We start from the raw sequence: 12,668 nt of genomic DNA, 5'->3' as shown, positions 1-12,668 counted from the left end.
GAAAGACATGAGACCAGACGAGCGAGTGAGTGAGCAATTTCATGTGCGAAAAAAAAAAGTTCAGACTAATGCTTGTACTTTTAAAAATAAAATAACAAAAAGTAGAAAGATGGAGTAAATAGACAGAGGCATCTAGATTTTGACACATAGCTAAAGCTTTGCGGTTCCTAATTGTACGGTCCCCACCATTTATAGAAGGGATCCGGATCCTTTGCTATGATTATCTCTGTCATGATCTGCTTTACTTCCGTTCTCCACATGACTCCTCATTAAAATTTAATATAAGAGATTTAAACTAGACACATCATCCTCAAAACAAAAACCCAATTTACTCTTAATTTAAAAAAAAAAATTAAAAAAAAACCCTAACTTGACTAACTCCAACTTAACATCAGTTTTTTTTTCTCCTTCCTTCTCTGTGCGTCCTCCCCAACGCCCAAGCCTTGTAACTTTTTTAGAAATTGAACCAAAAATGATTCGGAATTTGAGGGAGGTCAGGTAACAACAAAGTTTTTTTATCCAGACGTATGCTCCAAGAGATAATCAAAGAAAGCAAAGGATTTCTTTACTATATTTGGCATTCATGATTCTTTTCATTTTTCTTGGATTGCTTGAAGTTGTTTGGATGCATGAAGCACTAAACAACAACACTAAACAACAACACTAAACAACAAATCTAAAAAGAGTTTTAGTACAAAAACAAGGCAGTCTTGTAAATTGTAGAAGGAAAATTAGAGAGAGAAAAAGAATTAGGGAAAGAATAGATAGACGAGCGCTCAAATTTTGGGGAGAACGTGCAGAGAAGGAAAAAGAAGAAGGAAAAAAAAACAGTTAGACGTGTTAGAGACGTTAAGTTGGAGTGATTGGAGTTAGTCAAGTTAGGGTGATTTTTTTTTTTCATTTTTAATTAAGTGCAAAATTGAGTATTTATTTTGTGGATGATGTGTCCAGCTTAAATCCCTTAAATTAAATTTTAATGAGGTGTCATATAGAGAACGAAAGTAAAACAGATCATGGCAGAGAAAATCATAACAAAGTATCAGGATCCTTATAAAAGAGAGAATGGACTCGTATATATTTTTTCAAATTTTCAGGTGGGATAAAGACAAAAAAGGACGGAGGTTAATAGAGCAAGTTGTCCGTAGGTACTAACTATTTTAGGGAAGAAGAAATCAAGATTATGGAGAAAACCAAATTGAGAATGCTGGATAAATGAAAAACACAACCAAAAGAATGCTAGAGTGAAGACTCAAAGATCATAAGAGAGTCAGTTCTTCTTCATAAAAGCCAATGGCTGAACTGTTAACTCAGCTTAGGATGCCTTTTCATCACCATATGTGTATGTGAGGAGTATGCATAAGAATAACATGGAAGAAAAGACATTTATTTTAGATAGAAAACACGATGAATGCAGAAATTAAATTTATTATACTCGACACAAGAACCACAGAACCAAGCTTTGTATTAGTTCAGTATATATATGTGTTCACATGCATTTAACACGTCAAAGAATTTGTGTGATGGAGGCTGATCCGCGTCAATGTTTTACACCATGTGCTTTAGCTTTCGAATAAGCATGCGTACGTCCTCCAGGTCTGCCATGCATGGTATCTGCAGGCATATGATCTTTTGGAGGGCATGAGTGAGAGATCATGTTCTATTGCAATTATTAAGGGCTCGGTGCACCTTATTAGCTATAACTAATTATACATAGGACATGATTATGCGCTTTATAATATGTGTTGAGAGTGTGAATCCCACATCGGGGAATTAATAATGTCTTACCGAATAGTTTCAAAGGTCCTTGCTCGATTTCAATCTGGCCTAGCAGTTACCTCCCCATTAGAGCTTGCTTACTGTGAAATACGAAAGAATACAAAGACTTCTAGCTCCGTAGCCATGGACGCTGCAAATGCTTCACATATATATATATATATATATATATATATATATATATGCACTGAACAAAATTATTTAGTAAAATACTTGCACAAAAAACTACTTACGATCATAATGAAGTTGGGTAGAAATTAATTGAGTGGCGACATAGGATGAGTACTACACAGTATAGCCAATGTCGTGAACGATTTTGGTAGAGAAAGAGATTGACAAGACGACTCATGGTAAGTTGTAAGCTACAAGTCAGTCACACTCACATGGGCTGGTCTCCCCCAAATTTAACTGCACAGTCATCAACACACCTTGTCCTTTCTATTTCGTGCTATGTCAATGTAAACAGAACACCCTCCAAATCTTATCCCCAACACTAATATATAAGAAAGTGAGCTAACGAACCAAAAATACCACCAAACATAGCCAAGTCCCTAGACCAAAGGCTACCCAAAAAACAAGAAGAAGAAAAAAGAAGAAAAAGTCTCTAGACCAAAGAAAAATTAAGCACAAACACATACATGGCAAAGTCTAGAACTAGTAGTGCTAAGAAGAATAGCATTGTCAAGCTCAAAGTTGTAGTAGAAAAGCTACAAAGAAGTCTATCTTTGGGAAGATCAAAACCATCAAATTATTCCGATGACTCAAAATGCGTGCCAGAAGATGTGAAGGAGGGTCACTTTGCTGTGATAGCTGTGGATGGAGATGAACCAAAGAGATTTGTGGTGGCCTTGTGTTACTTAACACACCCAACTTTCTTGAAGCTATTGGAGCAAGCAGCTGAGGAGTATGGTTTTGATCATGAAGGCGCACTCACAATTCCTTGCCAGCCACGAGAGCTTGAGAAGATATTAGATGACGATCGGCAATGGCAGAAGGAAGAAAGAGGCTCCTCTAGTGATGGGAACTGGGGTTCTTGTAAAACTATGGTGCAGAGCTATTGATCATGAACAAAATTGGTTTTTTCATATATATTATATATATGTCTTCTTTCTGTACCTCTGCCATCTTTTACATGGTGTATTAGATTAATTTGTTTTCTGTTTGTACCATATTTTGTAAATGGACCAAAAATTGTCTATTTCTCAAAATAATATATTTTAAAAGCCCAGGCCAATTTCTTTTACTTTTCTTTAAAAGCCCAAGGAATTCTTTTACTTAGTGGGCCGTCAATAGATAAAAAAAAGTTCATAAAAAGCCCACAAAGACAAAAAGCTCAAGCCTTTGAGTTGCACTAAAGTTAAAAAGATCGGTAACCATTACACATTGACCCACGTGAGGGTCTGAAGAAGATTGTCACAATTAATGACGACTTGACTTTCTTCTCGCTCAACAAGAAAGTAAGCTAGACAAAAGCCACCATAACCAAAGGAAGCCGAATTGCCAACCGGATTTCCGGGTACAAAGGACTCAACTTAGGGGAATATCGCAAGGGACAAGCGGTTTTGTCAGAAACATTCCATCATCTCGCCTATGAACCGGTCCAAACTAACAGATCAACAGTTGACTTTGGATAACAGCCAAATATCCTTTTTCAGTAATCATCATCATTGAAGCTCGCTCCATGCCTATAAATAAAGAGCCTCCGCCACAGAAGAAGGGGACTCTCTATCCAAACTAGACGCAATGTCTCGAAAACACTTGAAAAAACTCAAGATCTTTTCAAACCAACCTGCTTAATTTCCAAATAACCAGTTGACAACTCCTGCATTCATCTTTTGTTGCTCTGCCATCTTCATAGTATGATTTTATTTTAAACGATAAGTTTGAATTCATGTATCCATCTGACTGGATAGAGAAATCTCCAATCCTTTCTTGCTTTGTAATTTATATTTCGAATTTGTTAAATGGATAAATTCAGGACTCTCATCTTCCTTTTGATGTCAAGTTAAAATTCGATAAAGAGATTTCAGAATTTATTTTGACTGTTTCATTGAGCATTTGACATTTAATCGCTTTTATATATTATAAATGTTTCAGTAGATTAATTTAATTTCCCGCTTTCGCACTATTTTAAATTCATCATTCGAACCTAAAATAAAGCTCTAGGCCCGAATAGGGCTATATATTAGTCTGAAAATTGAAGGTTGATTTAGGCCCGAATGACTTTATTGGGCCCGAACTGACTGGAATATTGGCCCAGACTGAGGGTTGTTTAAATTTGAACTAGGTTTCTAAACCCAAACAGGGTGTCATTAACCACGATATTGGTTTCCTCCTTGTTTGATTAGGTATTACTCATATCTGTCAAACTAATACACACGAATGAAAGAATACTGAAATCCTCTTAGTTGAGGCATAGAAAAGAACTCATCCATGCTAGTACCTCCCTTGGAGCACAATGGCTTGAGCAAAGGTCCAAAACAAGCGCAAACACAACAAATCAATATACTACATCACACACACTAGGTCTATTAGGCTGGTCTCATACCCAATAGTGGCACGCCTATGCGATTCCTGAATCAGGAAGGAAGGAACAAGCCGACAGGGCCTGGCCTGAGCTTGCCCGTTCCTATCAACCTGATTCAACTTTCAATTTTGTTCAGAAGTTGAGAGAATCCTCCCCGTGACCCAAGAAGATCCAATCGGGGCATTGGTGTATATCCGACGACCTCTTCACTCCGCAGAGCAATTTGAACCTTCCCTGTCAGAAGGAGTGCGAGACGGGAAAAATGACCAACATTTTCATTTCTCAATAGTAATTTGCCCACGAGTAGAGGCAGAAAACTTTTGCCATATTTTTCATAGTGTTGGACTTGTTCTCTCATTTCTCAATAATTTGTCCATGGAAGCCAGAAATTTCTTCTTTACTTTTCTCTAAAATAAAGCCATATATATAAATTTTACTAAAATCATATATACACCATTTTTTAGTGTATAAAACCCTTTTTGGTTTATTTGGGGACTCATAATTTTTTATATGAAGGACAGCTAAAAGGTTACAAAGAAATCATCCAAGAGGAAATGCTCAAACTAGGGAGGGGCTGTTAATGTAGGTGGCTCGATACAAGTTATGATGTGTAAGTCCCCCATCGAAGAATACAACAATAATCTACAGTTCAAATATAAGTGGTCCACTCTTAATAGTACCAAGTCCTTTTAAGTTAAAACCTCACACCTAGGCAGGGGTGGGCATTTGAACCAGTGAACCGAGTCGAACCGAGTTAAAAAAAACTATGTTGACCAGAAAATTCAACCTCAGCTCAAGAATCGAATTGGACTATGTTGAAAAAGTTCCCATTCGGTTCTTACTGTAAAAAAATCAGTTTAAACTGAACCAAATTAGTTATGTTAAGTTTAGTTATTCATTTATTTATTATTAAACCTAACTAATATTCAAATCACAATAGTAACCCCAAATAATATCTAGATACTTTAGCCTAATTAATACCCAAATATCTTAGTCCCAATTTATACCCAACTAAATAACAACTCTAATCTAACCCCAGTTCTTTTTCTTTTTGGTGAACCATAGTCGTTCTTCTTATTGCACTTCGGTCTTTTTCTACCTATATTTTTCCCCTTATCTTCCTCTTTATCTCTTCTACATCTTTCTCTTATTCCAAATCGAAAATCGGCCAAACCGAATCAGAACCACATAGGTCCAATTTGGTTCAATTCCTCCAGACACTTTGTATGAAAACCGAATTGAACCAAACCGTATATAAGTTTCGATTTCAGTTCTAATTTGAGGGGTAAACCGGACCGTGCCCAACCCTACCTAGAGGTACATTGGGCTTGAAACCTCCCAAGGTATTCGACCTAGGTGGTTAAGATTTGGGCAATGTCGGTGCATGATACAACAATTGGTATCTGAGTATGGTTCGGCTATAGCCCATCAGGACAGTAGAGCAGGACTCAAGGAAATCGTAGAGAAGCTAGTGACCATGGCAACCAGAAAATGACTGCCATGATTTCGAAGTCTTTGGAGAAGCAGCGGTGCAAATGCCAGAATCATGTATGGAGTGGGGTGGGCACAATCAGTTTGGTTCGGTTTACTCCTCGAATTAAATCGAAATCGAAACTTATACATAGTTCGGTTCATTTTGGTTTTCATACAAAGTGTCTAAATGATGATGTTTCAGCTCGGTTCAGCCGGTTTTTGGTTTGGAATAAGAGAAAAAGGGCAAGAGGTGAAGAAGATAGAAATAGAAAGAAGTGAAAATAGGAATAAGAGAGAAAGTTGTAGAAGATATAAAGAGGAAGAGAGGGAGAAAGAAAGAGGTGAAAAAGAGAGAGAGACCAAAGCGCAACAAGAAGAACGGATATGGTTCACAAAAAGAAAAAGAAGTGGGGTTAGAGTTGTTATTTAATTTGGTATAAATTTGGAATAAGACATTTCGGTATTAATTGAGCTAAAGCATCTAGATATTACTTGGGGTTAATTACTATTGTGATTTGAATATTAGTTAAGCTTAATAGTAAATTTGGATATAAATGAATAACTACACTTAATATAACTGGTCCAGTTCATTTTAGATCGATTTTTCTACGACAAGAATCGGGACGGGAACCGATTCAATACGGTCCAAATCATTTTTTGAGTCTATATTGACTTTTGTTATCAACACGATTTTTTCGTTTTCTTCAACTCGATTCGGCTATGTCGGCTGGTATGAACGCACTATCTGCAATTTAAAAGTAAACAAGCCTTTTCAACCGATGTTTTGGTGCAGAGATTCCTCTTGCTTGCTGTCGAACCTAACTGTTGCCTTGATGGACATTTTTATTACAAGTATATTTGTGGTTGGATTACTTTATCATAACTTTGTTTCGGTCAACCGCTTTGATCTCCACCTCTTTGTAAAGGACCTTTCTAATATTTGTCTTAGAAAACAAAAACTGGAAATCAAGGTAAACATGTGATTCCTTATGAAATGCTTCTTCTTGGGACGCCCTATAAATAGCAAAATGCTACTGTGATCCATTGAGTCAAAGCTATTGCCATTCTGATTCTTATTTCGAACTAACCCCATCAAATATTTTTGTTTTTGTTTTTGTTTTTTTTTTCAATATAACTCCAGCCTTGTTCCAATAATACCCCTAGATTCTAACTTGAGTTTTTTATTTATTTTGTTTTAACTTCACAGCCGCCATGATTGAAAGATGACGCCCCTTGAAGGAGGAGCAGATCACAGCCCTCACTGGCGTGCTCCACCAACCAACCAACCAACACCCAATTGGGCTCCACTGAGGTAGATTGTAATAAATAAAAAATGAAACTTATATATTTTAGGGTTTTTAATTGTAGAAGTCCTAAAACTTTAACCAAGTTTCAATTGAGTTCCGGAATTTTGTTTTTGAGACAATTAGGTCATCCAACTCTCTCATTAGTTCCAATTGAGTCCTTTAGTTACAATTTATGTTAGTTTTAATCACATGAGTGGCACATGACTTACCATTTAGGGATAAATTCGACTTTTGGAAAAGGTTAAGCCATTAGAGGCAAAATTAGGGTGATTCCAATGGCTGGTAACTTTTCCTGGGTTCCTCTTTTTCTTCTACATTTTCATCTTCTTTTTATCATTCTCTTCTACTGTTATTACTTTTTCCTCTTCTTGCAAAGTTCGTATCCGTCTTCAGGTTGAGATTGCTTAGCTTGTTGGCGGTGGATATGCGTTGGGTGTTCATCATCACTATCACTGAGGTTCTCTGGCACAGGGTATGGGCAAATTAATTACTTTTTTTATAAAATTCTGTTTCATATTTTAATGACATCAAATAACAATTCTGTTTCATATTCTTGACACTCAGACAAATCATAAATGTTATTGGTTAAATGATCGTTGGCCAGTTTCCTAGATTTTCTAGGCAGCCAAACAACCCCCATAGTGACACAAAGCATCACGCAAATAGAGAAGAAAAAAAATTGATCACATTCCCAACAAAATCAAACCGCTCAAAATCATGTAACAGGAATCTGCTCTACAATTTCCCTCCTTTCCATTGTTCTTAAATGGTCTCTAACCAATTCTGTTCTGTAGAAATTATACTCTGGTAAATGTAACACATTGCAAGGGCCACATCCACAACAAAATAAAGTGATCCCAAGCCACATGCCATGACATGAAACAGTGAGGCCTGCCGAGATAGAATTTCCAATATTATAAATAATATGCAAGTACAACATTTTCAAGGAAAAGAACAAGGCATAGGCAACGTATCTACCTAAAATAACTATAATGTAATCGACTTGGCTACTAACCAAGCAAAATATAAACGTCCAAACATGCGCAATGTAAACAAAAAAATCCCACCTACAAGTTGGGCTACGGGCATAGAAACTGCCGCCGGCTTGAAACAATAACCAAGCCTTTTGCCCATTCCGCTCATCTTCCGTCATAGTCAGTCTGAGAAGACATGGCTCAGAAATAGTAAAAAGTACCCTCACTACATTGTCTCATACGAGTGTAAAGCAAGGCCAACAAATGAACTACTACAAACTTAGATGGAAGTGGGTGTCTGCCGCAGCCTCATTCACCTAAACCAGCCTTAACCTTTAGGTGCCGCTTAAAGTCCATAATATCGCCCTCCCACCGGGTCACAGCTTGATTTTCACATACCCAAATTTCCTGAGCTACCTGGTTTATGAGCCTGAAATCATGGCTAACAAGAACCAGACCCCCGTCCCACTCATTCAGTGCCTCAGCCAGCGAGTCAATTGTCTCAATATCCAAGTGATTGGTTGGCTCATCCAACAAAAGTAATTGAGGCTGCCTAAATGCCAACCAAGCAAAGATCACACGGCTCCTCTGTCCATCCGATAAATTCTTCATTGCCATGACCTGTGCCTTACCCGATAGGCCAAACTTACCAATTGCAGCCCTCATCTTTTCTTCCTCATTTCCTGGGTACTCTTTGATCATATACGCCAGGGCAGACAGTTCCACGTCAAGCTTCTCAGCCAAGTGCTGATGGAACTGAGCAATTCTAAGGTGATTGTGCCGCCGGACCATGCCATCAGTAGGGAACAACTCCCCTGTCATCAGCTTCAAGAGAGTACTCTTTCCAGCTCCATTTGGCCCAACCAGAGCTATACGCGAGTCCAAATCAACCCCAAAGTCAATGTTCTTGTAGATCAGATTATCAGGAGTGTAACCAAATGTGACTTCTACAAACTGAAGTACGGGCGGTGGCAGCTTTCCGACATCAACAAAACGGAAGACTAGAACCTTGTCTCTGGCCACCTTTTCCGTAAGCCCACCGCGCTCCATTTTTGCTAGGGTTTTCTCTTTGCTCTGTGCCTGACGAGCTAATTTTGCTGACCCATGCCCAAACCGAGCAATATATTCCTTCATGTTAGAAATCTGTTCCTGCTCCCACTTATACTGTTTCATCTGGTTCTCCTCTAGTTCAGAACGGGTCTGAACATACTGATCATAGTTTCCAGTGTAGATCTTCAGTTTCTTGCTCTGCATGTGGATGATGTTTGTGCACACACCATTAAGAAAATCCTGGGAGTGTGAAATCACCACTAGGATGCGCTCAAAGTTCTTCAAGGTCTCCTCCAACCACACACAGGCTTCTAAATCTGTTACCAAAGGAAGACAACTAACCATGAGTTTAAAGTCATTGAAATATGCTGTCTTCACATAAACAAAAGACAAGCACATTAACAGATGAAATGAGTCAAACAGCTACAGCAGGACAACTAGTTCACAAACATATGTAAGACCAAATTCAACTAAATTCTTAAAAATCAGTAGCAATGTGAAAGTCAAACTGTATAACAAAATGAATGTTGATAACAAAAAGGACAGTGTACAATTATATAACAGACTATCATTTGGCAGTAGAGGGCAGGCCATTTCAAAGATCAGAAATTGGCCCTGGAGCAAACTATAATTTGCAAATATATATGGTGGGCAATTTCCAAGATCTACAGCCACAAATTTCTGCTTAAGCCATAAAAAAGACATGCAAAAAAAAAACAAGAAATCTCAAAAGTTGGAACTATCAAGCCAAGCATATCATTAGAGTGAACAGATCTCTGCTCCATGCATATTAAGAATGCAATCAAAATTATAAAAAAATTCTGACAAAATAACTAAAATGTCAAACCAGTTAAAGTTTAAGCTTACCAAGATGATTGGTGGGCTCATCAAGCAACAGGATGGTTGGGTTTATAAACAGAGCACGTGCAAGTGCAATCCTCATTCTCCAACCACCAGAAAAATCCCGAGTTTTCTTTGCTTGCATCTGCTTGTCAAACCCAAGACCATATAGAATTTCAGCAGCACGCTTCTCTGCAGTTGCTGCATCCAATGCTTCAAGGCGCTCATAAATGCGTTCAAGCTGCTCTCCACCACCATCATCCTGAAAAATGTAAAAGAAGTCATAAGAAATATATACTAAAGAAGCAAGCTGCCTAACAAAGCTACCATTATTCACATCTGAAAATAATTTCTTTGCTTTTCACTATTCAAAAATTATCATTTGTTGGAGATTTAAAAGTAGCTGTTTTAATACGGCTAAAAAATTCAAGGTAACACAGGGCCAAAAAACTACAAATTTAAACACAATTCTCATACTCTATCCGTATGCAGACTTTTTAGCTTTTAACTTTTACTCTATGCAAATTACTTTGTATAATCAAACACTGGTTTTTGTACTTCACAATTCTTTTTAAATCAAAAAAGCAAAGTATTCCTCAAGGTTGAATTTAACTGTTAATTCAATCTAGCATACCAGAGCTGCCAGTTCTTCAACTTCTTTCTCCAACCTTATCCTCTCCTCATCACAACTAATGACAGCCTCAAGTGAAGACATGTCTGAAGCTTCAATCTCCCTGCTGAGATGGTAGATATCCATGTGATCTGGAATTGGAAGCTCTCGGCAGCCTATTGCAGTTAGGAGGGTAGATTTACCACACCCATTCAAACCAAGCAAACCGTAACGTCTGAAAAGTAAGAACAAATACAGAAGTTTCATATATACATATAAAAAAATTAATCCAATTTTGATTGTCTCATATTTGAATGAAGCATCTACAACAAACCTGCCATAATTAAGCTCCAGTTCAGAATCAACTATCAGATCGTGTCCATGGAAGGTAACTGTTAGAGACTCTATCTGCAATGATCAGAAAGACAAAAACATGTTAATTCATCACTACTACCAGCCATTTCAATTGGGAAAGTCACCTATAGACCAATACTCAGAAAATGAAAAGAGAATGAGATGGATTCATCTACAACCTAAACCATTATAGGAAAACTAAAACTAGACCAGAACTTTTAACAAACTAGGATCAAGTTTTAAAATTATAAACACACCAACAAGAGAACCTCCTGATAGAGGGATGGCAAAAACAACTACATCCACAAAACATTAAAACAAATTTATAAGAATTCTACATATGCCGAAAACCTTGCTAAACAAAATGAAAATATAAAATATAAAAGAAAATAAACACTGAATCTAACGGTTGGTGCTCTAACACATTGTCTTCCCCCATTCAACCATATTTACAGCTTAACCAAACTAACCCATTTCTCCCACGCACCTATCACGTGTGCTCACAGTTATACCTATACATGTAGATACACAGTTATATAGCAATGAAATAGGCTTGCATTACTTTTTTGAAAGTAAATAAAACAAACTAAGCAAATATAGAACTGAATGGAACGTTGAACACCTAAAGGCGTCTTCGCCAAGGTGTTTTTATATTTTTCAAAAGGGAGAATGATTCCTGAATATGCTCTATCAGATAATTCACCCAGACCTAGAGGTTCCAGTATATATTTTTTTAGTAAGAAAAACAGCTATTACATTACCCAAAACACAAAAGACACGAACTTTATGTAAACCAAATAGGAATTTAACAAAACAAAATCAGATGAAAAATGTGAAAACGACATCATATTCGTATACATACCCGGATATCTCTAGACAAAGGATGCGAACAGAGAACGCCGGTGCAGTTACGATCCGAAATATGCATCGCCCCGACGCCATTCGATAGCTTATCAACTCCGTTCTGCGACTCGGTCGCAGCCGACTTCGACGACGCCGATGCCGCCGCCTTTCCACCTCTCTTGGCCGCCGCCGCCGCCTTCTTCTGTGCCGCCTTCTTCTTGCTCGCGTCAGACACCATCGTTATCAAAAATCAACCTGAAAAACCCCAAAATCATTAAAATCAGAAAGTGAGACCAATCTCATAACATATATATACATGTATAGATTTATAAGATGAGAAATTGGGGATTTAGATGGGAACGGACCTGAGAAGAGAGAAGACGATCGGTGAAGAGAGCGAGGGCGGTGGGTATCAGATCTGGGATTGAGTTTTCAGGTGAAGGCGTACAGATATTGTTGTGCTGTGTCGGGTGAGAGAAGCAAAAACCCGTTGTACTTGGGTTCGAGGTTTTCAGAAAATGGGAGGTGTGGATTTGAGATTTTATAAAGAGGGGAAGGAAGGAAGGAAGGAAGGAAGGTTAGGGTTGGGGTGGCTTTCCACGTGTTATGGAGTTAGAGGCACTCTCCACACTAGGTGGGTTGGGTTGCGTATGCGGTTGGGACTTGGTGTTTGATTTTTCTATCGGTGCAAACGGTGCCGTTTTTAAGTAGGAGATCAAAGGACTGGGCTGATATTATTGGATTTCTAGGCCCATAGAACAAACTAGATTGATTCCATAAACATCATAAATAGATGATGTTTGGGATTGAATTAACATGTAGAATTGGGTTGCATTGGATTAAAGACTCCAACTAAAACACACGGTTGAGTATTTGTGAATTGTATTTCATATTTCATCATCAAGTTGACTTTTCCT

General features: G+C 37.8%; 1 protein-coding gene and 1 pseudogene across 1 annotated transcript; one reads left to right on the top strand and one right to left on the bottom strand.

Annotated features, from left to right (window-relative positions):
• The first annotated feature begins 2,293 nt into the window (after positions 1 to 2,293).
• LOC110755456 (protein SMALL AUXIN UP-REGULATED RNA 51 pseudogene) lies at positions 2,294 to 3,016 on the top strand (annotated as a pseudogene).
• Positions 3,017 to 7,978: 4,962 nt separating this feature from the next.
• Positions 7,979 to 12,318, bottom strand: ABCF1 (ABC transporter family protein). Its single transcript, XM_021956677.2, has 6 exons — positions 12,117 to 12,318; positions 11,771 to 12,006; positions 10,889 to 10,962; positions 10,579 to 10,789; positions 9,972 to 10,206; positions 7,979 to 9,421 (listed from the first exon to the last, which is right to left on the bottom strand). The coding sequence occupies exons 2-6, from the start codon at positions 11,987 to 11,989 to the stop codon at positions 8,364 to 8,366; spliced, it is 1,797 nt and encodes a 598-aa protein (XP_021812369.1). The 5' UTR covers positions 11,990 to 12,006; positions 12,117 to 12,318; the 3' UTR covers positions 7,979 to 8,363.
• Between the last annotated feature and the right edge of the window lie 350 nt (positions 12,319 to 12,668).

Source organism: Prunus avium, chromosome 6, assembly GCF_965620075.1.
Source record: "Prunus avium chromosome 6, drPruAviu1.hap1.1, whole genome shotgun sequence".
In the NCBI taxonomy this organism is placed as follows: Eukaryota; Viridiplantae; Streptophyta; class Magnoliopsida; order Rosales; family Rosaceae; genus Prunus; species Prunus avium.
The sequence above is the reverse complement of the archived record's forward strand: the minus strand, read 5'-3'. Positions and strand labels throughout refer to the sequence as shown.

What these genes read in the sequence shown, in the direction of transcription:
- ABCF1 (XM_021956677.2), bottom strand. Translation starts at nt 11,989, where the DNA reads ATGGTGTCTGACGCGAGCAAGAAGAAGGCGGCACAGAAGAAGGCGGCG. An exon ending in CTGGAGCTTAATTATGGCAG is followed by an intron (nt 10,790 to 10,888) that starts GTTTGTTGTAGA and finishes CTTACTTTTCAG; the next exon opens with ACGTTACGGTTTGCTTGGTT. An exon ending in TGAGCCCACCAATCATCTTG is followed by an intron (nt 9,422 to 9,971) that starts GTAAGCTTAAAC and finishes CTTTGGTAACAG; the next exon opens with ATTTAGAAGCCTGTGTGTGG.